Source organism: Leptopilina heterotoma, unplaced genomic scaffold, assembly GCF_015476425.1.
Source record: "Leptopilina heterotoma isolate Lh14 unplaced genomic scaffold, ASM1547642v1 Lhet_68, whole genome shotgun sequence".
Classification (NCBI taxonomy): Eukaryota; Metazoa; Arthropoda; class Insecta; order Hymenoptera; family Figitidae; genus Leptopilina; species Leptopilina heterotoma.
In genome coordinates, this window is record NW_025111157.1 from 1,608,151 (window position 1) to 1,635,032 (window position 26,882).

Here is a 26,882-nt window from a genome sequence, read left to right on the forward strand (position 1 = left end):
AATCTTTTAAACGAAGAAATTCGAAATGAAAAATGTCTCCAATTTGAAAAAGATTCAAAGAAAAAATTCCAAAAGTGAAATTTATTCAAAAAAATAGGAAAGAAAAATTCTGAAACTTTTAAAAGAAAATCGAATAAAAAATAAAAAATAGACGAGAAAAAAATCACTAACTGATCAATTACCAAAAATCGATTCGATGAACAATTATCGCAAAAAATCGTAACAAAAATTACTCCGATTTGAAAAAGAGTCAAAGGAAAAATTTGAAAAGAGAAATTACAAAAGAATGGAAATGAAAATTTTTTAAATCTTTTAAATTGTGGAAAAAAAATTGAAAGAAAAAATTCTAAAGGAGAAACTTATTTAAAAGAATACAAAAAAAATTCTAAATCGTTTAAATGAAGAGAATCGAATAAAAAATCAAAAACAGCGGAAAAACATCACAAAAGTTCATTAATCACCAAAAATCGAATTTAATTTACATTTGTCACAAAAATTCGAAGTGGAAAATTATTTCGATTTGAAAAAAAGTCAAAGGAAAAATTTGAAAAGAGAAATTACAAAAGAATGGAACAGAAAATTTTATTTAATCTTTTAAACGAAGAAAATCGAATAAAAATTTTAAAATAGTGGGAAAAAAATTGAAAAAAAAAAATTCTAAAAGAGAAATTTATTTAAAAGAATACAAAAAAAAAATTCTAAATCGTTTAAATGAAGAAAATCGATTAAAAAATTAGAAATAGTGAAAAAAAGTATCTGATTTGAAAAAAAAATAAAAATAAAAATTCCAAAAGAGAAATTTTAAGAATAGAAAAGATAAAAATTCTAAATCCTTTAAATGAAGAAAATCGATAAAAATCGAATAAAAAATCAAGAATAGAGGAAAAAACATCACAAAATCTGCTCAATCACTAAAATTCGGATTTAATTTTTATATTTGTCGCAAAAATTCGAAATGAAAAATTACTCCGGTTTGAAAAAAAGTTTTAATCTTTTAAACAAAGAAAATCGAATAAAAAAATCAAAAATAGCCGAGAAAAAATCTCCAACTGTTTAATCACCAAAAATCGATCCGATAAACATTTTTCGCTAAAATTCGAAATGAAAAATGTCTCCAATTTGAAAAAGATTCAAAGAAAAAAATTCAAAGACAGAAATTTATTAAAAAAATAATAGAAGAAAAAATTCTAAATCATTTAGAAGAAAATCGATAAAAATCGAATAAAAAATCATAAATATCTGAAAAAAACCCTAAAAGTTGATCGATTACCAAAAATTAGATTCAATTAACATTTGTCGCAAAAATTCAAAATAAAAAAGCCTCCGATTTGGAAAAAATTCAAGGAAAAAATTCCAAAAGAGAAAATTATTCGCAAAAGAATAAAGAAAAAAATTTTAAATTACAAATAAATGAAATCATAACTAAAAATAGTTTTTGCTATTCAAAAACCTTTTTTTTGTACTCTCTTTAGCTATTAGAATTGCTCATCTTCTCACGACCAAGAAAAACAGTATTTTGAAATAATTTCACAGACTAATGATCCGCGACGTATCCATGGATCATTCGCTGAATAGTCCTCTCGGCTGTGTTTAATCGCAACGAAATAAATGTAATTTGTCAAAGTCTAGTTCTCACGAATAGGAATAAACACACAAAAATAGCATCATCCTTTCTTTACACTTATAGATCCAAAACATAAATATTTCTTTTTTTTCAAGGAAAACGAAATTAAATTCGTCAAACAAATCAAGAATCAAAATAATAATAATAGTACTATAAATAAAAATAAAAAAATTTATTTACCATAAAATAAAGAAAACACTATTTACTATAAAATAAATAATAAACAAAAAAAAGAAGAAATAAGGGAATAATTCCTTTGGCAAATGAGAATAATTAACATTCCCTAGTAACAATAAAATTTTATTACCACATTCTTTCAAATTAGAAAAAAGAGAAAAATACTTGTTCTTAAATTCCAATTGCAAAACAAAATAATATTTAAAAAAAACAAAATATTTATTTATTCGAAAATATTTTAATTGGTTTACAATTTTAATTGGAGTGAAAGGAAATGGTTCGAATCTATTGTAGACAGAATTTATTTCCTAAAAAATATGCTTTTATTAATTCGACGAAACTTTGCAAATGCAAATTAATTAGCAATATACACAATTTTTTCTACTCTGTGTTTTACTTTCGTTTTCTATATATTTTTTATATATGTGGCACAACTAAACAAGTCATTAAAATTGACATAATTTTATTCTTTCTGAAAACAGATATGCATAGCGTGATACTAAATTTTACAAGCCTTTGTAAAGCATTGTTTGATTTGGAATCGATGAAACAACGTCTTACACTTGCACGATAGGCGTTTTTAGATCAATGAACTCATCGTAACAATAATAATTAATTACTTAATCGAAAAATTATATCGTCTCATTAATTATTATATCCAGTTCCCTTCGATAACATTAACAATAAATCCCATTTTTTGAAAATTGTTATTTAAATTACAAAAAAGGATATAAAAAAAATTTCTGTTAATATCGTTTTTCAAGACTTCTTTTAAAATTTAAATTATGATAATTATGAAAAATTTTCTTTGACTTTACTATTTTTTTAATCGTCTTTTTCCTAATTCGTCTTTTTTTCAAGAGAAATTTTTTTTTTTAGAATCAAATTGATTGACTAAAAATAGAAATTACTTTTTGAATTCGATTTGATTTTTCAATTCAATAGAATTCGAACTAATAGAATTCATTAAATATGTGCTAATTTAATAATTTGAATTTTGAAAAATTCGAAGTAGAACTTAATTCGTAAATTCGTTTTTAGAGCGAAGATTTCCTCACAGCATGGGAGTTCCATTCCACTGGACCTCCGCGTCCTGCCATCTTTCGAGATAATAACACAAAAAAAAAATTCCATTTAGTATATTCTTCAAATTCTACATCTACTCTACTATCTACAACTGGAACTAATTAAAAATGAAGAGATATTCCATCATAAATCGATGGTTCATTAAAGATACATAACCCGTTTTTTTTCCTCACATTCGCAAAGCAAGCAAAAAGCGTGAAACAATTTTTTCATTTCAAACCAAAAGAAAAGAAAAAATTTCTTTATTTCAAATCAAAAGAAAAGAAACAATTTTTTTTCTTTTGGTTTGAAATAAAAAAATCTTTTGCAATTGTTGAAAAAAGATTCAGAAAAATTAACGAAAAAGTGGTAAAAAGCCAAAAAACAAAATTGCACTTCTTGGATATAAACATTTCGCAAACAATGACGAAATAAATTTGAAAGCAACTTCAAGAAAAAGAAACTAGAATTCTATAAACATTTGGTAGTATTGAAAGAAAAAATTCTCTTCGTAAAAATTTCAAATAGAAATATTTTACAAGAGCGAATATTTTCATTCGAAGAAATTTTCTAAAAAGCTTCAACACAAAAACAATAGCCAATAACAATAACCAAAAATTCCAGCCGAGCGATAATCAAAAAAGCAAACAATCCTCTTCGAAGGAAAACCCTAAGCAATCACTAAAAATGTTCAAGCATTTTACAAGCGATATTAACAACTAATATTTTAAAAAAAGTGCCAAATAAGCAAAAAATACAAAAGGCGAAAAAATAAGACGGAAAAAAATGAAAAGTGAAAAATTACAAAAAGGACAAATAAATAAAACGTGAAAAAATACAAAAAGAAGAAATACAGAAAGTGAAAAATACAAAAAGACTAATAATTAAAATGTGAAAAAATACAAAAAGAAAAATAATTAAAACGTGAAAAAATACAAAATGGAAAATGATTAAAGTGTGAAAAAATACAAAAAGGAAAATAATTAAAGTGTGAAAAAATACAAAAAGGAAAAATATAGAAAGTGAAAAAATAAAAAAAGACAAATAATTAAAATGTGAAAAGATACAAAAAGTGAAAAAATATAAAAAGAAAAAATATAAGAAGTGAAAAAACAAAAAAAAGTGAAACAATATAAAAAGTGAAAAAACATAAAAAGAAAAAATAAAGAAGCCAATAAACAATAAATATAATCAAAATAATAAAAATTAAATAAAGCGAGAAAAATATATAAATAAATAGGTAAATGAAGCAATAAAAAAAAATAATAAAACTACAATAAATAAATAAATGAAGCAATAAATAAATAAATGAAACAATAAATAAATAAATGAAACAATAAATAAACAAAATGAAACAATAAAATTGAATAAAATGAAACAATAAAATTGAAGCAAATGAAATAATAAAAATAAAGCAAAATTGAAACAATAAAAATGAAAAATAAAAAATAAATGGAACAATAAAAATTAAATAGATTGCATTTAATAATGAAATTTTCCGATATTGATTTACTTGGAATGAATGAGTTTTTCTAAAGGTGTTGCTGCCATGTCGAGGGATTCCTTCGCTTCCCTTCCTTCCAAACCCGAAGCGTTTTCTCTCGCTTTGGTGTCTATGGTTAATGTGGCGTGACTCCCACCGCAAGTGTAGTATTGAACATCGAATCTACAATTATATAATAATAAATTACCGGAAATGGCATTGCGCTTTAAGGAAACTTAACTCTTCGTTTGTTCATGCAATTTCACAATAATTGACGACACCCCCCAATTTCTTTTCAATGTAACTTAAATATTTTTTTATATGAAAAACCTATTCTCAAAACGAAAGTCATTTTTTTCAAATTCATTCAATTTATTTTATTCTCGAAATTATGTAAAAAAAACAATACTCTTAAATAAAAATAAATTTTATTGCAATTTTATCATAAACGAAAGTAATTTTTCCAATTCATCTGGTAATTTTATTTTTGAAAATATTTATATTTAATTGATTTATTATAATAATAGCAAATGATACGCGCGGAACGCGATATTCCATTTATTATTATTTTGCAAATTCCTCCAAGGAATACTTAATTATTTTAAAAAATATTAATTAAAATCGATTATTTTAAAGAATTTTAATAGAAATTCAATTATTTTCAACAATTTTGATGAAATTATTTTTTAAAAAATCATTATTTTCAAAACCTTTAATAAAATTCTTTCAAAAAATTCAACTATTTTCAAAAATTCAGATAAAATTCTTCGAAACAATTCAATTATTTTTCTAAATTGTAAAATTCTTGCCAAGAATTCAATTATTTTTGTAAATAATTTCTGAAAAATTCAATTATTTTCAATACAATTTTAATAAAATTTCTCTAACAGGTTTAATTATTTTTAAAAATTGTAATAAAATTTTTCTAAACAATTCAATTGTTCTCAAAAGTTTTTAATAAAATTCTTTGTAAATTTCAATTATTTTCAAAATTTTCAATTAAAATTATTTTTAAAAAATTACATTATTTTTACGAAATTAAATGAAATTAATAAAAAAAATGTAATTATTTACAAAAACTCTAATAAAGTTGTTTAAAAGAATTCAATTATTTGAAGAAAAATGTTGATAAAATTCTTGAAATGAATTCAATTATATTCAATTTTTTAAAAATACTTTACAAGAATTCAATGATATTCAGTACATCGAAAATTTAATTATCTCTAAAAATAATTAAGTTCTTGAATAGAATTTTATTGAAATAATTGAATCCCTGCGAAAAAATGTATTATTTCTACAAATTGAATTTTTGCGAAAATTGAAAAAATAAGTGGATTTTGGAGAAGAATTTTATGAAAATTGTATTTTAAATATTTGAATGCCTGAGAAAAATTTACTTTTTATTGATATAATTGAATTCTTACGAAGAATTTAAAAATAATATAATTTTCCCTGGAATTCAATAAAATTTTATTTAAAATAATTGAATTCCAGCGAAAACTTTATTATTTATTCAAAAATAATTGAATTCTTAAATTGAATTTTATTCAAAATTTTTTTTAAATAATTGAACTCTTATGAAAAATTAAATTATTTTTTAAAATAATTGAATTTTCTTGGAGAAATTTTACAACATTTTTAAAAATAATTGAAATTTTCGAAGAAATCAATTAAAATTGTATTGAAAATAAATGAAGTCCTGATAAGAATTTGATTATTTATATAAAATTAATTGAATTTTTTTACGAAGATTTTTTTTATTTATAAATTGACTTTTTGCAAAAAATTTTATTACAATTATTGAGGATAATAATAAAATTTAATTACTTTCAAAATTTTCAGTAATAATTAATAAAAAAACTACGCAATTTTCAAGAATATTGAAATAAATTATTTAAAATATTTCAATTATTTCAAAGAATTTTTAAAAAAATCTTGCCAAGAATTAAATTATTTTCAATACAATATTTTAATTACATTTTCTCGCAAGAATTAAATTATTAAAAAAAAATGTTTAAAATTCTCCAAGTGAATTCAATTTAAAAATTTTTTGATAAATATTTTTTGCAAGAATTCAATAATTTTCAGCACATTAAATACTAAGTTTTTATTTTATTTATTTTATAAAATAATTATTTTTCTCAAATGTTGATATTTTTGTATTTTATTTTTTTTAATAGAGAAACGAAATACAGTTAAAAATTATAATTAGGTGTGTATAGTGTATATAAAACTTTTTTCGGGGAAAAACTAGACACTTTAACAGGAAGATAGTTGTTTCTGATGAGAATATTTTTTAAGATTGTTTATTACTATTGGGGATGAGGCTGAATGGAAAATTGCGGCAATTCTGAAAATGAGTTTCCATGATTACATCTAGAATTTTACGGAAAGAGAAAAAGAAAGAGAGGCGAATAGGAAATGCAGAGTTTTAAAGAAAAAAAAGAAGGGTATGAGTAGGAACTTACCGCCGTTCAGCGTGATAGTTCCTGAGAAGTTCACGATTAGTGTTGAAGATAACTCCATGATGTCCAAGACAAAGGGTCACCCAGATCGGTAGACTTGGTGTCTTTAATCGTGATCCTGGCTGCCTATTAAGTTGTCCGTCTCCCTCGTGAATTAAAAATCCTATCTCGCTTCTGACCAGAACGCCCCATTGCGGAACCGCCTTTCATCATAAAAAGAATATTGATTAATTAAAATATGATTAACATAATAATTTCAAAATTTTTTAAACAATTTTCTAATTTTTTAACAATTTTAATTTTTTTTCTAAACATTTTTTTAGTCTTTTCCAAACTGTAACTGTCAAATTGTTTCAACCTGTAAATTAAAAGAGATTTTCTTTCTAATAAACTTTTTCTAATGATTTTGAATCAAGATTCACTACGTTAATAATTAATTTTTTTAATTGAAAAATTTTGTATAATTGTTCATTTGTATAATTGTAAAATTTCATTTATTTCCAGTTGAAACTAATTTATTTGACTTACGTAAGTGTTTTCATCACCAACGTGAACGACACCATTATGAAGATGAGGGGAAGCTCTTCCGGTGAGAGCAAGAAGAACCAAGGACAAAGGACCTTCTTCCGGAGATCCGCTTAATAAAGAGCCCTTTGAGTCTTCTAAATCACTACGAATTCTAAAATACAAAAATCCATTAAAATAATTAATTGTCATTAAATTGATTAATTATTAATTTTTATATAATATTAATTTTCAACTAGTATTTTACTTTGAAAATCCTCTGGAGAGAACTGCGCTGTAAAGAAGCAATTTCGCCCCCGGTGAACCTTCATCTTGAAACTAGAACAACAAAATAAAAACAAATGTTAATTCTCAATAGAAATTAGTATTTCAATTAAAATTAATTGAATTCAATTAAATTATTATTTTACATTTCTATTAGACAGTCAAACTTTAATTTCATTAATTTCATCAATTTCATTAATTTCATCAATTTCATCAATTTTATCAATTTTATCAAATCACAAAATTTTGAAGTAAATTTAAATTAGAAAATTGAAATTATCTCAATCAGAATTTATCGAAGTTGAATTGTATTTTATAACTACTTTGAAATACGTACGAGATATAAATAACGTTTGATGAATATTTCCAAATCCTCCAAAGAAGTGAATTCGAACAAATGTAACTGTAACAATAAATATGTATAATTAAATTAGAAAATTTGTAATTAATTAAATAAATTAAATTAAAATTAAATAATTAAATAAATTAAATTAAAATTGAATAATTAAATAAATAAATTAGATTTTAATTTTGAGTCTCGATTAAACGAGATTAGTTTTAAATCTTCCAAGATGAACTATGACTTTTCAAGGTAAATACCTATGAAGGAAATAATAAGTTTTGGCCATGCGCCAATGTGTCAAAAATCCTTAATAATTCTCCAAGTGAAAATAATTGATCTACTTTAATTAACAAAATTTAATTCAATATTTTTAAAAGTATGATTTTGCAATTATTTTCAAATGAGAAATAAACTTAATTAAATTTAAATAAAAATATTAAACACAATTAGGTGATGAATTTAATTAAATTTTTAACTTTATTTATTTTTAAATGAGAATTTAATGAAATTCTTAAATTAATTAATTACAATGAATTTACTCAATTTTTAATTTAATTTATGTTCAATGAATTCAAGAAATTTTTTATTTAATTTAATTAATTTCAATGAATTTAAGTTTAAATTTTTAAAATTTAATTAATTTCAATAAATTTATTATAATTTTTCATTTAATTCATTTTCAATGAATTTAATGATATTTTTAATTTAATTCACTTTCATTCAATTAAATGAAGTTTTCAAAATTAATTAATTTCAATGAATTTAACGAAATATTTAATTTAACTCATTTTCAATGAATTTAAAAAAATTTTATTTAATTTTATTAATTTCAATGAATTTAAGAAATTTTTTATTTAATTTAATTTAAAAATAATTTTTAATTTTTTTTAAAAAAAAAAATGTGAACGTACAGTTTCAGTTAATCCATCTTGAAAATACTGAACGCTGTGCTGAAGATATGGCGTTTCTTGCGGTAAAGTGACAATGGCTTTGGGGATGCTAATATTCGATACCGTATTCAAATTCACGGAACTTGCACTTTGCGTTGCAAAACCACCAGCACATCGCCAAATTATTTCCGCTATTGCGCAAGCTAGAACTTCCATTTGTTGGTCGTAATTCGGCTTCAATAAACTGAAATCAAAAAACAATTTTTACTGATGAATATTTTTTGTTTCCTTTTTTTAACGCTTATAAAAATATTTAATATTCAAAAAGGATTTAATGTTTTTTTTTCCTTCCTTCCTTCACCACTATTAAAAATATTTAATATTCAAAATGGAAATTCAGAAAGAAAATAAATTTTGAAAGCAAATTTTCTTTATTCAACTATTTTTCAAAATGTGGACCTACGTTTCAGATGTCATTTTGTCCTGATTATTGGCCTTGAATAAAAAATGTTTAAGCATAATTGCTTGAACCGTGGTGATAAGACCTCGAGTTGAATTTCTCGGCGATCTTAATCCAAAACTCAAAGATTGATTTGGAGGTCGGAGTGTCAATCCAGTTCTGGCCCATTCGACTTTCGGTGGACTTGCGCTACTTCCGAAAACCACCATTCTCAATTCCTGTAAAAATTAAAAAAAGACATTCAAATTAATTAAAACTCAACCATTAAAATTATAAATTATAAATTAAACCATTAAACTACTATATTTTTATTTTTTCTTTTACTATTAGCATTATTTATTATTTTATTTTTTTATACAAAGCCAAACAAAATTAATTTTTTTATCAAAGAAAAAGAAAGATTGAGACAAAAAATAATAATGAATAGTAGAAATTAAAATTATAAAAAGAAAATATAACAAGAAGAAGAAAAGGGAGATTTTCTGTGAAATTTACCATGCATGTCTCTTCATTAATTGGAGTTCCTCCAAGAACTGGTGTCTTCACCAAAGTCCTCGTACTTCTTGGATAGAGAATTCTCTCTGCAACAGAAAAATGAACAAAAAAATACAAATTTGAACAAACTGGATACAATATTAGTTTAAAATTAGTTACAAATTAATTAAAAATGAATTGAAAATTAATTAAAAATTGGAAATTAATTGAAAATTACTTCTTGCAAAATTTAGTTTTAAAATTAATTTTTTATAAAAAAACAACAAAATTCGACCTGGATAAAGTTCATCTGGTTCTGCCATCAGTGCAGCGTATTTTGCTGCCCTGGCTGATAATAGCATTTTATGAAAAAAAAACCAATTATAATAAATGTGACGCTTGTCTACGAGTCACAAAGAATTCAAAAGAAACAATTTTCATATTTTTGTTTATCTGATTGTTTCCAGGATATAAAAAGAGAAAAAAAAATATCAACGTATTCGAATTTTGTATACAATAATTATTGTCGAGGCGACAACTTGCCTCGAGTAGTTTAAAATATCAATTGAGAATAATAGTGAAATTTACAGCTCTTTTATATTTACATGAATCGTGAAAATTTTCAAAGTCCTGCCATATGAGAGATTAGACACGAAACATGTCATTTTTAGTGTTGGAAACTTATTTCGACATGCCCTACTGCTGTCTAACTTGACATTTAAATCCACACTTTTCGATTTTATCATCACGAAATTTTGCCAAAAAAAAAAAAGAAAGAACTTTCTTTTTAATCGACTTTAATTCATTGTCATTTTTAATTAGTCCTTCGCCCCTTCCAAGGACGATTGTATTTTAATTGGCAAATTATTAAATTTTTTTTTTATTAAATCAAACAAAAAAATAAAATTCGATTTCAGACAAAAAAAAATTTCGATCTTTTTCTTTTTTTTTTAATTTTTGAATTCAAAAAATGAGTTTCCGCTTTTCCATCTTTTTTTTTAGGTACTTAATTTTGTGATTAAAAATGACTTTGATATTTTCATAATTTCCCCTCGAGATAATATTTCACTTTGAAGATTTTTCAAATTTCACACAAGCGCAAAGTTTGCAAAGTTTCCTTTGGAAGAAGTTTACAATCAACAAAATGCACATGGATCGTTCCGACACGAATTTGAGTAAAGTTGAAACACTTCTCATTATGAGAACACGAGTCGGCAACAAAATTTCTGAAGAAAATAAATTCTCTAAAAATAGAACTCGGTAAATAATTAAATATTTAATTATTGAATTATTATTAAATTTAATTATTAAAGAATTTATTATTAACAAAAATATATTTAATTAAAAAAGTAAAATAGGATTTCTAATTTTTATACCTTTGTCCCTCACATAAGTAGGTTTATCCGATTTCACTTCACAAGCCCGGCGATTACAATTTTTCGAAATTGGAGAATATATTTTCGACTCCGAACCAGAGGTTGTTGCCTTTTCCATGATTATTTTTATTTTAATTGAATTTCTTTTTATTTATCTACTTAATTGAACCATTTGGAGAAATGATTATATCTTCATAATTAAAAGCTTTGAAAAAGAATAATAAAAAAATACTCAAATGATAAAAATCGTCGGGCACTAGTTTTTCCATTTTTTTTTTTTTTTTCCAAATTTCGGGAAATTTTATCGAAGATTTTCTAAATATTTACTTCCCTAATTACTAAGTAATTCAAATTACTAAATAAACTAAATCAAAATAATTAGCTAATTATAAATATTAATTATTTCAATTAATTGCTTTTAATTTAATAACGAAATAAATTTTTAAAAAAGGGAAAAGAAAGAGGACAAAAGACAAAAGGGGAAGATTAAAATGTTTTTTCTTGGGGAAAAGTTTTTTGTCATTGCAATTACTAATTGTTTTTTTTCATTTGGAATTTTAATTTCCGAATTAATTAAGTAGTGGAAAAATGGAATAAAATTTATTTATTAGAATTAGAACTAACGATCATGATGTGGCTGATGGTTCAAGAAGAACGAGTTGACTGACAGCATAGCGTTTAGAGTTTAGAAGTAATTGTTACTAACACCCCTTACGTTTAACCCCTTATATACGAATGGATGTTAAGGGTCTATCTCGAGGTTCTATCAAATAGACTTCTGAATATAGAATCACCTACATAGACCGTGTAAATTGGTGTCGATCATGAATTTGCGAGATTCAAAGCAAAAAAAAAGTATAATCAACAACTATTTTTAACAGTCTTCTAAATAATTTTCCTATTTGGATCTAAATTTTTTTAATTTTAGTTTTTTTAAATTTTTTTCATTTTTAATAATTTTACTTATTTGGACAACAAAATTTTTCTAAATTAAATAATTTTACTTATTATTTTTTTTGTAACCTTGTCTCATAAAGTAAATTAATTTTAACCAAATTAATTAATTTCATAAAGTAAATTAAGAAATCGATAATTTCCGAAAACAATTTTCAGTCATTTTTTAAAGTAATACCGATAATTATCCAACGAAATGAAAGAAGAAAATTTTCTTAAATATTCCTCGAATTTAAATGGAAAATCTAGTGCCAGGAGCGATATGCATATTCGTTTACAGCGGTGTTAAATTACGCATACGAGTATCCTTGAAACCAGCAAAGTTTGATGATCGATTAGATTCATTTTTCTTGTTGTGTGAAAGCCAATTATGCCTCATATTATGGATTTATTAACGAAAGTCCTAGTTACCACCCTCGAGGAAATTTTTCAAATTAAAAACTGTAAACATAATCTTTTCATGTTTCTCCATTTTTTTGAAAATTAATCTTTTTCCAAAATTATCAAAAAAAATCTAATAAATAAAAATAATCTCGAAAAGGAAGAAAAAATTGAAATTTTCATCAAGTATTTTGTTGCAAATTGGAAATATAATGTCAATAATTGCTCACCAGGTAGTGGTCGATGTTTACGTGCTGAATTTGCAGCGGCAGCAATTTTAGCAAAAGCAGTAAATTTTCGAGCTGGTTTCTTCACTACAATTGAAGTTGTCGAACTGTAACATAAAAAAAATAAATTAAAATCCGTATCCTTGAAGAGAGAAAAAAAAGGCTGAGGAAAAGATTTAAAATAAAAATTATCGACTGTAACCCCATTCAAGAAAAATAATTCTATGATTCAATTCAATGACTTCAGTTTCAAATTATATACGTTACTTCATAAAAACTATTATCAGACTGTCGACCTTTTTTCTCTTCTTCACTTTTCATTTTACGAAACAAAAAAAAAATAAAATACATATTTGCAAATTTCAATCGAATTTTTATGAGTTCTTTAGAAAAATACTTCAAGCTAAATTATACATACAATTTTTTATTTTATTTTTTTTATTAGTTTAAAGTAGTTTAAATTTTTTTCATTTAGAACAATTTAGAACAATTCAGAACAATTTAAAATTAAAACAATTTAAAATAATTGAAAACAATTGAAAACAATTTAGACCAATTTCAATCAATTTAAAGAGAAATTAAACTTTCAAATAAACAAAAAAGTAATTAAACTTTGAAATAAACAAAGATGTTATTAAACTTTAATTAATAAAAAAATTGCAATACTTTAGGATTAAAACAGGTGTCGTTAGAATTATAGCTTTGCAACGAAGCTCTCAATTTCGTGAAGCGTTTCGTGATTCATATCAATAAAAGCTTATTCCAGAATTCTAGATACACAAGAGTCATATTTTCTCGAGAATAGACAATTTTTTTTCCCCTCTATTATTCATAATCTTCCATTTTTTTCAGCTTACATAAAATATTATTAAACTACATTCGGGAAAAAATAGAGCAAATAAAAAATATACTACCTGTTCATCTGTTGCATTCCTTAATATAATGGAAAAAAGTCAATTTAATCGACAAAAAGAAAAAAAATGCTCTAATTTATCTATTTGCACTGTTTGCACTGCTTTTCGAAAGCAGAACAAAAAAACGGAAAACATCAAAAAACAGAACAATTTTCTCCACTCCAAAAAAAAACCTGGAAAATAAAATAAAACGTTAACATTTTTTTTCAAAAATCCTAAAAGTGAAAAAAAATAATAAAATTTTTGTGTAGGTATTGTTTCAAAAATTGAGAAATTCGAAATAAACGACAAAATCAAGATCTTTTTTTCAGTCGTGCAAATGCAAATACATTTTTTTTTGTTTATTCAAAAAAATGGAGTTCCTAAAAACTTTTTAAATCCGGTCACGTGGTTTCGGATTTCAAAACTTAGTCAGAAATCACGCGACTCTCTTTATTTGCTTGATAACCGTAAGCGGCTATTCCCCCTTGGCCTCTTTTTCAGCAAAATAATGATCTAGTTTAATCGATTTACAGGTGCAAAGGCACTTTTATTTTTTATGACGGCTAATTAACTGATTAAATGAATTGCCTCAAATTAGCCAACGAGATATTTATAGAAAAATACACGAGAAAAATTACCAATTTTAATCTCCACTTAACGCAAGTTTTTAATTATTTTATTAATAATAATAACAACTTCATTTGTTTTTATTTCTCTAGGAAATTGCAAAAATATTGCACTAGTAATAAAAATATAATATTTCATTATTAATTTCAAAATTTATAGTTTTATTATTATTATTAAAGAATATTATTTTAAAAAAATTGTGGATTAACAAATAATATTGAAAAAATAAATTTTGAATCAATAAATAATTTTTGTTATCAAATTCAAAGTGAATTATTTCAAATGATTCATTAAAGTAATAGAAACTAGACCAAGTTAAATAAAAAGAAGTTAAATATCGGCTTTCTTATTTGTTACTCAACTTTATTGCAAATTGGAAAAAAAAATTAATTACGCAATCGAATTTTGAATATAAGAAGAAAATAAGGAAAGACTCTCTCGTTTTGTCGTAAAAAAATACTTCCCTAAAGACTTATTAATTTAATAATTAATAAACAATTTAATATGCACTTTAAGTTGTAATAAAATTTTCAAACGATAATTTTAATTAAAGTGATTTTTACCTTTTTCTTTAACTTTCTTTAGATTTTAGGAAATTTAAATTTTGAAAGACTTGATTTTTAAAAGAAAATGAAAAAAGGAAAATTCTTTAATAATAATTTTTTCATGAAATAAAAAATGCTACGTACCCCTTTTCTGTAATGGAACACATTTTTTTTAACTGTGAATTTTCATTTACCATGTGTATTTCAAAGTAAATAATCGAAGCGTAAGAAATACCGTTCAGCTCACTGTTCCGGCAATTTACGAATTTAACTGGAGTATGAATTACATCTTCTAACGCTAGTATAGCACGAGTCAGGTAGGGGGCAGAAGGTACCAGATAATCAGCTCCAAAAAAATTAGGGCACTGGTATATTTCTACCAAAACTATTTATAGTAACAATTACATATCTAAAATTTCAATAAAAAAAAAGAATATATTATAAAAAAATACACCTTTCAACATTATATAGAAATCATTATAAAAATTAAAATTTAATCTATAACAATCACTAGAGAGTCTATAATCACTCCTAGAGTTTTTTCTTTAAAGTTTAAAATAAAACTTTTTTTAAAATTTAATCACTGGTAAATTTTAGTCATTGGCAGTCACATTTTTCATTTTAACAAGGAGTTTGTCTTTAGCGACATTATCGCCAATTTTGCACAAAATCCTATCAATTTCCCCATCGGAAGATGCTTTGATGATGTACTGGGAAACAAATTTAAAATAAATTTCCCAAATAAAAGAAAAGAGAAAGAGTAATAAAGAAAATTTGGCTAGAAAATTTTACTTACTTCCATTTTCATGGCAACAATCACTAAAAGAGGATCACCTTTGTTGACATTGTCGCCGTCTTTTATTAAAATTTTGTCAACAATCCCGGGAATGGGACTCACTGCAGCTCCTAAGGCAACGGCCGAGTTATTTCCAAGCTTGGAAATATAATTTGGTGCCACTGCATTTAATTTCCAAGAACGGTCCTAAAAATTAAAGAATTATTTCATTTTCTATTTCCAATTTCTAAAATCTATATTAATAATCATTGTAATCCGAATGTCTCTTCGCATTTAAAGTTAGTTCTTTTTGATTAATTTTTTCTTTTCTACTTTTTTTCTGATAATTTTTTTTAAAGTTGTTTTGAATTTAAAAATTAATTAAATTCTAGTTTAACGCATTGAAGATTAAAAAATACCAAGAATTAATTAAACCAAATTGTTTTCAATTAAAAATATTTTTTAAATAATTGAATTCTTTCAAGAAATTAAATTCCAATTTTTCTAAATAATTAAATTTATTCCAAAAATGTTATTAACTATGAAAATTTTTGAAATCTTGGTAAAATTTTTCTTAAAATTGTATGAAAAATAAGTGAATTTTCATAAAGAATTTTACAAAAATTTTCAAAAAATTTAATTTCTACGAAGAATTCTATTACTTGGGAGAAAAATTTAATTACATCAAAGTATTTAATTAAATTTTTTTCATTTAATCAAAATAAATAATTCAAAATAATAAAATCTTAGCGAAGAATTTAATTATTTATAAAAATAATTTGAAATCTGACTAAGAATTTTATTGAAATTTTCGAAAATAATTAAATTTTTTCAGGAATTTCATTAAAGTTATTGTATATTAGAAATATTTTAATTCTCATAAAGAATTTAATTGAAATTTTTCAAAATAATTGAATTTCTGTAAAAAAATGTTTAAATCATGAAAATAATTGAAAATTTGCGAAGAATTTTATTAAAATTTCCGAAAATAATTGAATTTTTTCAAGGAATTTAATTAAAAATTTTTGAAAATATTTCTATTCTCATAACGAGTTTAATTTAAAATATTCCAAATAATTGAATTTCTACGAAGAATTATACCTATTATTTAGAATGAGAATCAAATTTTTTCAAAGTATTTCTTGCTGAGAGTTTTATTAAAATTTTCGAATATTTATTTATTTTTATTTATTTGAAATAATTGAGTTTTTTTAAGGAATTTAATTAAAATTGTATTGAAAATATTTCAATTCTCATGAAGAATTTAATTTAAATTTTTCAAAATAATTGAAATTTGGCGAAGAATTTTATTAAAATTTCCGAAAATAATTGAATTTTTTCAAGGAATTTAATTAAAATTTTATTGAAAATATTTCAATTTTCATTACGAGATTAATTAAAAATTTCACAAATAATTGAATTTCTACAAAGAATTTTATTATTTAGGATGAGAATTAAATTTATAAATAATTTTATCAAAATTTCTCAAAGTAATTAAATTCCTGCGAAAAATTTTATAAATTATGAAAATAATTTAAATCTTGCGAAGAATTTTATTAAAATTTCCGAAAATTGAATTTTTTCTAGAAATTTAATTAAAATTGTATTGAAAATATTTCAATTCTCATGAAGAATTTAATTGGAATTTTTCAAAATAATTGAATTTCTGTGAAAAATTTGATAAATTATGAAAATAGTTGAAATCTTGAGAAGAATTTTATTAAAATTTCCGAAAATAATTGAATTTTTCCAAAATTTAATTAATTAATTGATTAAATTAATTGTATTGCAAATATATCAATTCTCATAAAGAATTTATTTAAAAAATTTCAAAATAATTGAATTTTTCTGAAAAATTTTATTGAAATTATATTGAAAATAATGCAATTCCTACGAAGAATTTAATAGTTTTTTGAAAAGAATAAATACTATTAATATATAATAACTTAGTTAATAATTATAAACTTTTTATTATTTGCATAATAATTAATTAATAATTTTAAAGTTATTACTCACCTTGCTAAATACAACTAGTTGATCGTCAAGTTTTGCAATATTTACTTGTTGAATAACGCCATCAATTTCAGTGTTAAGTTTCATTGTTTTACCATCAATTGTCATTGTACCAGTGACTTTTCGCCATGGTCCCAAATTATTGATCCTCATCATAAAAACGTCTGGCTCGACATATTGAACATCAGTGACAAATTTTTCCTCCCCAACAAGAAACTGGAAATTTCTCATTAATGCATGATTCACTCGAACTCCAGTTTCAGTAGCGAATGGACTAAATGGATCGTCAGTTTCTATCGACTTTTTCATTGCTTCTAATTCTTCGTTTAGTATTAATCCAAGAGTTCCTTGTGCCAATACATCGCTCGGTACTTGTAATTTTGGAAATAGTAATTCGTAATTCTCCTCAATAAAACCAGTGTGTACGTCTCCATTTTGAAATTTTTCATTGCTACAAAGATCCTTTAGGAATTCCACATTTGTCTCCAAGCCGGCAATCTAAATAGAAAAAATTGTAAGTATTTGTCGTAATTCTCAAGTTTTACGGTGAAAATAAATAAAAGTCCGAATTTTTCTTACATTATATTCAGAAAGTTTAGAATGCAAGATTCTAAGAGCCGATGTTCGATCCTGACCCCAAACGACTAATTTCGCGATCATTGGATCATAATGCACGGAGACTTGATCATTTTGCCTAACTCCAGTTTCAACTCGAACATTATCGGCGACAGATGGAGTGACCAAATACGATAATTTTCCTGCACCTGGCAAAAAGTTATTCCTTGGCTCCTGGAAATTAAGTAAAATAAATTAGTGCCTCATCTCAAATGTGCAGTTTATTATAATGCGAATTTGTAGCAATTTTTTCTTACCTCGGCGTAAATTCTAGCCTCGAAAGCATGACCTCGCAATTGAATGTCCTCCTGTTGCATGGGCAATTTTTCTCCAGCTGCCACCTTCAATTGCCATTCGACAAGGTCAGTTCCCGTAATTGCCTCTGTTATCGGATGTTCCACCTGCAGACGTGTGTTCATTTCCATAAAATGAAAGTTATGCGTTCGACGATCCAAAATAAATTCCACGGTTCCAGCGCCAACGTAACCAACAGCCTTTGCAGCTCGAACGGCCGCTGAGCCGAGTTCCAGGCGAAGCTCCTCCGATATGCCCGGCTTCGGATTTTTAAATTAATAATATCAGAGCTCGAACCAGTGAAAGTATTTAAAAATATCGACTTTACGGGAAAAAATGAAAAATTACGGACCAATTGCTGACAAAAATATAATCAGTCCGAGTCAAAGAAGAGAACATTTTACTTGAAACTATAAATTCAATTTTTCGTAACTATAAAACATGAAGAAATCGGTAACTCCGAGTCTTCGACTCGGAGAAATCAATTTCTTCGTTTTATAATAATTAATGACCGAGTGATAAATTCATTACCAATTTAATAATTATTTTCAAGAATTTTTAACTAAAACTCTTCTTTAAATCGATTATTTTTCATAATTTTCGAAAAAGTTCTTTGACAATTTTCAAATCTATTTGTTTATAATATTCACTTTTACGAAATTTCAATTTTATTCGTAAATTCTTCATTTAAATAAATATTAGAAAACAAAAACTTCAAATAATATTAAAAAAAATTCAATATTAAACTTTTTCAAAAAAATTAATTTCAAAATTCAATTATTTTTTTAAATTAACGCCATATTGCTATTAATATTCAATTATTATCTAAAATTTTAACCCTAATTCATTTTAAATCAATTTTTATTAGAAAATTCTACGAAAATTCAATTATTTAAATACAAAAATAATTATTTTATTGAATAATTGAATGTTTCTTAAAATTGAATTCTCATAAAGAAATTTCCGAAAAATTTTAAAACTCATGAAAATAATTGAATTTTTGCGTAGAATTTTATTCAATTTTTTTTACATAATTGAATTCTTTTGGGAAATTTTATAAGAGTATAATATATTAAAAATCATTAAATTAGAAAAAATTTTGAAAGTAATTGAAATTTTGCCAATAAATTTATTAAAATTTTTAAAAATAATTGAATTTTGAAAAAGAAATTTTATTATTTATAAAGATAATTAAAATTTAGACAAGAATTTTATTAAAATTTTTGAAAATAATTGAATTTCTGCAAAAAAAATTTATTACTTTTGAAAATAATTGAATTCTTGAGACGAATTTTATTAATATTTTTTTTAATAATTCAAAGAAGAATTTTATTATTTTTGAACAATATAATAATATTTAAAAAATCCGCAATTATAGAATTCTCAAAAAAAAAAATTAAATTAAAATTAAATTAAATTCTGCAATGAGTTTTATTATTTATGAAGATAATTGAATTCCTAAAAAGAAATTTATTATTTACGAAAATAATTAAATCCCCGTAAAAATTTTATTATGTATGAAAATAATTGAATGATTGCGAAGAAATTTTTAAAAAAATTTGTAAATAATGAAATCCCTGTGAAATTTTTATTATTTTTTGAAAATAATTAAAAGTTTGTGTAGAATTTTATTAAATTTTTTTTTTAAATAATTGAATTCTTTTGGAAAATTTTATGAAAATAATAGCTATTGAATTGAGGAACATTTTTGAAAATAATTAAATTTCGGAGAAGAATTTAATTATTTCTAAAGATAATTGAAATTTTGATGAGAATTATTAAAAATTTTTGAACATAATTGAATTTTTGCGAAGAATTTTATTACTTTTAAAAATAATTGAATTTCTGCAATGATTTGTAATTTCTCTAAAATTCTCCAAATTATGTCGTACAATTTACGAACAATTTACTTTTCGTCCGTTTTTAATCAAATTACAGACTTTACAGACCTTTTTTCAAAAAAACGGACTTTTACTGGAAAAAAAGAAATATTTGCTCACTTTTGTTCATAAAAAATGCAAATAATTTAAAGTTATTGAATAAAATATAAATTTTATGTTATAAAAGTTTTATATCTATATATGTTTTATGTTCATGTGAAATATCATATAAAATTTGTTTTAATTGAAAAATTAATTTCGAATGAAATATTGCCAAATATCTTACAGCCGGTGCCTCCTCGATGATCTTTTGATGTCTTCTTTGAACAGAACAATCTCTCTCGAATAAATGAACAGCATTTCCGTAGTGATCGGCGAAAACTTGTACCTCGACGTGTCGTGGTTCAGCGACATATTTCTCCAAAAGAACAGCAGAATCGCCAAAAGCTTTCTGAGATTCCGTACGCGCTGACTCAAGAGCTTGATGAAATTCTGATTCTTTCAAGGCAATTCTCATTCCTTTTCCACCGCCACCCCTCACTGCTTTGATCATTAATGGAAATCCTATCACTTTTGCCTTCGCTAACAAAGTTTCGTCAGATTGATCCTCTCCGTGATATCCTGAAATAATATTTTAATTTTAAAAACTTTTCTCACCTTTTCTTTAGCACAAAAATTATTATTATTGATTATTATTAACCCTCAGTACGTTAAGTTTGTTCTTAATTTTCTTTCTGCTATTTTTTATGTAGTTTTTTTCAGTAAAATAATATTCGTATTTAGTACCTTCAATAATAGGAACACCGGCTTCCGACATAATTGCTTTTGAAGTACTTTTAATGCCCATATCGCGTATTGCTTGCGCTGGAGGACCAATGAAAATAATATTCGATTTCTGACAAAGCTCGGCGAATTCGACGTTTTCGGACAAAAATCCATAACCAGGATGAATTGCTTGGCATTTTGATTGTTTAGCTATTGAAATTATTTTGTCTTGTCTCAGGTAACTTTGATTTGAAGGAGCAGGTCCAATGCAATATGCTTCGTCCGTCAAATTAACGTGCATTGCATCTCTATCCACTTCACTGAATACTCCAACTGTTTTCACACCAAGTCTCCTTGCAGTTCTCGTTATGCGGCATGCTATTTCGCCTCGATTTGCTATTAGAATCTACAAGAATCATTCTCTGATTATATTATAGAAAAATTATCTCATTTTTTTGTCGCTTGTTTAAGAATTTCGTTTTTAATAAAACATTTCAAAATTTATACATTAAATCGTTAATTATTAATTAAATTCAATTGCTTTTGCAACTAAATTGAAAAATATTAAAAAATTAAATATTAATGATTAATTGTTAATTAATAGTTTAAAATTGTTATCTAACTAAATTTAATTCAATTACCTTGTCAATCCGGGTATGTTTATTTCTCGTAATGTTAATGATTTCAAACCTTTTTGAGGTTAGGTTCCTAAAAGAAGAGTAAAAAGAATAAAATGAATGAATCAAATGTTGAAAAGTATTTTAATTTCATTGAAAGATTGAAACTTACTTTCTAACTAAATTGTTAATCAACAAGTGTTGTTTGTACATTGTTGAAAGTTGATATAGAAAAATAAAACACTGGCGGCAAAAAACATAAAAGTAACAATTAAAATTAATTCAATATGTTTTCATTTATTCAATGAACACTGTATCACATTTATTCAGACTTTGATTTTACATTACTCGAAGTTTGGAATGTTTAATTTCCTATTAAAATTAATTTATTCATTTTTGATAAGATAGTGAAATCACCATCACGCACACGTAACGGTTTTATCTCGAATCAATATCGAATTAAGAATGACTTTTGGACAAGCGGGACTTGATAATTAGAAACTGAAAAAGAAATTTTATTTCTCTTCTAACATGTTTATAAACTTAATATTTATGTTCTTTTTCTGCTTCTTTTTAATCTTTAACGTATGCTTCGTATTTACTTTATAAATTTTTATATTTAATTAAAAATTACATTTTTCTCAAATTTAAATAATTGTGACCTTGTGTTGGCTACAATTCAGTTAGAAATTTTTTTTGATTGGCAACACTTACACGCTGCTATGTTCATTGCTTAAGACGTGTTTGTCAATATGTCAAATTTTATACAAATTTTAATCTATTCTTTATATTAAAAGATTAAAATATTAACGATTAAAATTAGAATAATAGTTTAATAATTTTTTTATTAAAAATTAATGTTTATAAATAGTTTTATGCTTTTATTTTTAAATTATATTCTCTGTGAAAATCGTGTAAACTGCCGCAAAAAAAATCATCACAAACATGTTTGTAGGTTATGTTCAAATAATTGAAATAAGATATTTATGGTAAATATATTAATAATTCAAAGTTTAATGTGTTTATTATTTTTCAGGACGAATAGTGTACAACATTAATTAAAAATTTATAAAAATAAAATAAAATGGATGTCAGTACACTGTTTCGTGCCTGTGTGCAAACTGTGCACCAGAGCAATCAAATCATTGACAATGATACGAATTTAAAGTCAACTTTTAAACTGCGTCGTAAACAAAGTCCATTTGTCATTAAATCTCAAGCAGTAGTTAATCAAATAGCAAAACTTCGTGAATTTCTACTTGAAAATCGTCCAGCTTATTTGAATTTTTCAAATCATTTATCAAACAAATCACACATGACGGACAATGATCGTGATCAAATTGACGCTGGTGCACAACAAATAATGACAAAATGTTCTCAACTTATTAAAGAACTGAGACGTGAAATAGCCGAAACTGAAGTCTCTCCACAAAATACCGAACATCGTGAAATAATGTTAATATTAATAGAAAATTATTTGAAAAATGTTTGTAAAATTTATTCCGAACAAAAGGCAATTCGCGTGAAGAGAGCAATCGAATATCGTAAAGTTGCCAAACTTGAAGTTGATTCGAAAAAATCAAATTCAATTCCAATCGACACAAATAGTAAGGAAAAGGAACTCGATATGAATAAATCTTCAATGACAATTCCCGAAATTGATAACGAAATGAGCGGTACATTGAGTTTTGAAGATGAATTATCCCCCGAGGATATTCAAATGTTCGAATCAGAAAACGAGCAACTTTTCAATGAATTAAATACATTGGCCGAAGAAGTGAAACAAATTGAAACTAAAGTCGTTCATATTGCCGAACTTCAGGAAGCATTCACGGAAAAGGTCATGGATCAGGATAAAGATTTAGATCGTTTAATGACAACTGTCGTTGGATCAACGGAAAATGTTAAGGAGGCAAATGAACAAATTCGTCAAGCAATTCAAAGAAATGCCGGTCTCAGAGTATGGATTTTGTTCTTTTTAATAGTAATGTCATTCACACTTTTATTTCTAGATTGGTACAATCCTTAAGTACTTTAAATTAAAATTAAACTTAAAACTTTAAAAAATTAAATTTATATAATTTTTTCGTTTTGAATTTTAAAAAAATTTCGACACCAGGGCTCGAACCAGTGAAAGTATTTAAAAATATTAAAATACGGACTTTACGAAGCAAAAATGAAAAATTACGGACCAATTACTGGTAAAAATATAAAAATACCAAAAATTAAATTTTTCATAACTATAAAACATGAAGAAATCGATAACTCCGAGTCTACGACTCGGAGTGATCAATTTCTTTATGTTTTATATTAATTAAGAATATTGTTAATACAACTTCTTAAAAATTATTTTCATCATTTCAATTCAATTATTATTTTCAAGAATTTTTAACCAAAATTCTACTTTAGATCAATTATTTTTTAATAATTTTCGAAAAATTTCTTTGGCAATTTTCAAATCCATTTATTTACAATATTCAATTTTACGAAATTTCAATTATTCTTAAATTCTTCAATTAAATGCATATTAGAAAATAAAACCTTTACATAATATCAAAAAAAATCTGCAATTCAACTTTCTCAAAAAAAATTAATTTCCAAATTCAATTATTTCTAAAAATTCACGTTATATTGCTTTTAATATTCAATTATAATCTAAAGTTTTAACTAAAATTAATTTTTAAATCAATTTTTATTAGAAAATAATGGAATGTTTCTTAAAATTCAACTCTCATAAAGAATTTTATCAAGAAATTTTTAAATAATTGAATTCTATCAACGAATTTTAATAAAATTTTTAAGAATAATTACATTTTTCGAGAAATTCGATTAAAATTGTATTAAAAATAATTGAATTCTCGAGAAAAATTGTATTATTTATGAAAATAATTGATTTCTTGAGAAGAATTTTATTACTCTTGAAAATAATTGAATTTCTGAAATAATTTGTAACTTCTCCAAAATTCAATTTTTTTTCTAGTGTTTTTAACTAAAATTCTTCTATAATTCCATTATTTTTAATAATTTTTTGAAAAAGTTCTTTGAGAATTTTCAAATTCATTTGTTTACAATACAATTTTACAAAATTTCAATTATTCCAAAAAAAATTCAATTAAACTTTTTCAGAAGAATTAATTCTGCAGATTTGTTAGTTCAAAATATGAAAAATTCTGATTTTCAAAGATTTTAATTTAAAGGTTTTTCAAAATTCAATTATTTCTGAAAATCGACATTATAATGCTGTTAATATTTAATTATAATCGCGAATTCAATTATTTATTAAATAATTGAATGTTTCTCAAAATTGAATTCTCATAAGGAATTTTATCACCAAATTTTTAAATAATTTAATTCTTTCCACAAAATTTAATAAAATTGTTAAGAATAATTACATTTTCGAAGAATTAGATTAAAATTGTATTAAAAATAATGTAAATTCAACGATAAATTTTATTATTTATGAACAAAATTGAAATTCATTTTAAATCAATTTATATTTTGAAAATTCTTCAAGAATTCAATTATTTAAATACAAAAATTAATAATTAATAGAATAATTTATTATTTCTTAAAATTGAATACTTATACAGAGTTTAATAAACATTTTTGAATATAATTAAAATCTTCCGACGAATTTTAGTGAATCTTTTGAAAATAATTAAAATCGTGTGAAGAATTTTGTTATTTATAAAAATAATTAAATTATTGAGGAGAAATTTATAAAAAAAATTTTAAATAATTGAATTTATTTGGAATTTTTATTATTTATCAAAATAATTAAATGTTTGCGTAGAATTTTATCAACATTTTTTTTAAATAATTGCATTCTTTTGGAAGGTTTTATTAAAATAGTAAACATTCAAAATTATTGAGGAAATTTTGACAAGAATTTTATTACATTTTTTGAAAATAATTGAATTTTGGAGAAGAATTTTATTATTTATAAAGATAATTGAAATTTTTACGACAATTTTTTTAAAATTTAAATGATTAAAATACAAAAATAAATAATTCATTGAATAATTGAAAATAATTGAATTCCTAAAAAGAATTTTATTATTTACGAAAATAATTGAATAAAAATTTTATTATTTATGAAAATAATGGAATTATTGCGAAGTAATTGATAAAAAATTTGTAAATATAATTGAATTTCTGTAAAAATGTTTATTATTTATGAAAATAATTGAATGTTTGCGGAGAATTTTATTCAATTTTTTTTTAATAATGGAATTCTTTTGGGAAATGTTATTAAAATAGTAGATATTAAAAATCATTGAATTGAAGAAAATTTTTGAAAATAATTTAAATTTTGCCAAGAATTTGATTAAAATTTGGGAAAATAATTGAATTTCAGAAAATAATTTTATTATTTATAAAGATAATTGAAATTTTGATAAGAATTTTTAAAAAATTTTGAACACAATTGAATTTCTGCCAAGAATTTTATTACTTTTTAAAACAATTGAATTTCTGCAATAATTTGTAACTTTTCCAAAAATCTTTAAATTATATTGTACAATTTACGAACTTTTCGTCCTTTTTTAATCAAATTACGGACTTTACAGTCCTTTTTTTTAAAAAACGGACTTTTACGGACTTAAAGAAAATTTACGGACCTAGTTCGAGCCCTGCGACACTTCCAATGAAATATTTTTCAATATATTTTTTAAACAATGTTTTATAAAATTATTATAAATAAAGGAGGGGGAATATTTGTAATTATTAAATTAAATGAAGTAAAAGAGAGAAAGAGAGAGTGTTTGCCAAAATATGTTGGTATATTGTATCACCAAAAATTGTACATAATTACCACTACTTATACAATAAAGATTGTGATATATGTATACATATACAAATGTAGGTTTGGTTACGCGCAATCTGTTAGACTAAAAACTAACTTATTCGTTTCATGTTTTATTTTCATTAAAGATGAATCTTAATTGCACCCTAACGCAAAACAGTCCAATTCATTTTTTTTTTCTTGACAAAATTCTTCTTTTCTTTGCAGAAAAATATTTTAAAAAATACATGATTATACAAATCAAAATATATAAAGAAATATTCTCTTATAAAATGACAATTCGTATAAAAAAGACACAGAGTAATAAAATGAAGATTGTAAGAGTTCTTCATAATTGTAAAAG

The 26,882-nt window shown here is 23.7% G+C and overlaps 3 protein-coding genes across 3 annotated transcripts; 1 reads left to right on the plus strand and 2 right to left on the minus strand.

The window, feature by feature from the left end:
• Positions 1 to 2,101: 2,101 nt before the first annotated feature.
• Positions 2,102 to 15,160, minus strand: LOC122510244 (inactive ubiquitin carboxyl-terminal hydrolase MINDY-4B). Its single transcript, XM_043624737.1, has 11 exons — positions 14,921 to 15,160; positions 12,712 to 12,815; positions 9,792 to 9,877; positions 9,300 to 9,514; positions 8,858 to 9,080; positions 7,941 to 8,006; positions 7,587 to 7,657; positions 7,343 to 7,493; positions 6,818 to 7,017; positions 4,380 to 4,532; positions 2,102 to 2,901 (listed from the first exon to the last, which is right to left on the minus strand). The coding sequence occupies exons 1-11, from the start codon at positions 14,971 to 14,973 to the stop codon at positions 2,856 to 2,858; spliced, it is 1,368 nt and encodes a 455-aa protein (XP_043480672.1). The 5' UTR covers positions 14,974 to 15,160; the 3' UTR covers positions 2,102 to 2,855.
• A 48-nt stretch (positions 15,161 to 15,208) lies between these two features.
• On the minus strand, positions 15,209 to 22,182 carry LOC122510243 (methylcrotonoyl-CoA carboxylase subunit alpha, mitochondrial). Its single transcript, XM_043624736.1, has 9 exons — positions 21,908 to 22,182; positions 21,760 to 21,826; positions 21,140 to 21,524; positions 20,640 to 20,974; positions 18,437 to 18,733; positions 18,144 to 18,353; positions 17,568 to 18,062; positions 15,573 to 15,758; positions 15,209 to 15,486 (listed from the first exon to the last, which is right to left on the minus strand). Exons 1-9 carry the CDS (start codon positions 21,946 to 21,948, stop codon positions 15,370 to 15,372), a joined length of 2,133 nt encoding a protein of 710 aa, XP_043480671.1. The 5' UTR covers positions 21,949 to 22,182; the 3' UTR covers positions 15,209 to 15,369.
• A 304-nt stretch (positions 22,183 to 22,486) lies between these two features.
• Positions 22,487 to 23,890, plus strand: LOC122510245 (syntaxin-18). The gene is made up of 2 exons (XM_043624738.1): positions 22,487 to 22,686; positions 22,772 to 23,890. Exon 2 carries the CDS (start codon positions 22,820 to 22,822, stop codon positions 23,762 to 23,764), a length of 945 nt encoding a protein of 314 aa, XP_043480673.1. The 5' UTR covers positions 22,487 to 22,686; positions 22,772 to 22,819; the 3' UTR covers positions 23,765 to 23,890.
• Positions 23,891 to 26,882: the final 2,992 nt, after the last annotated feature.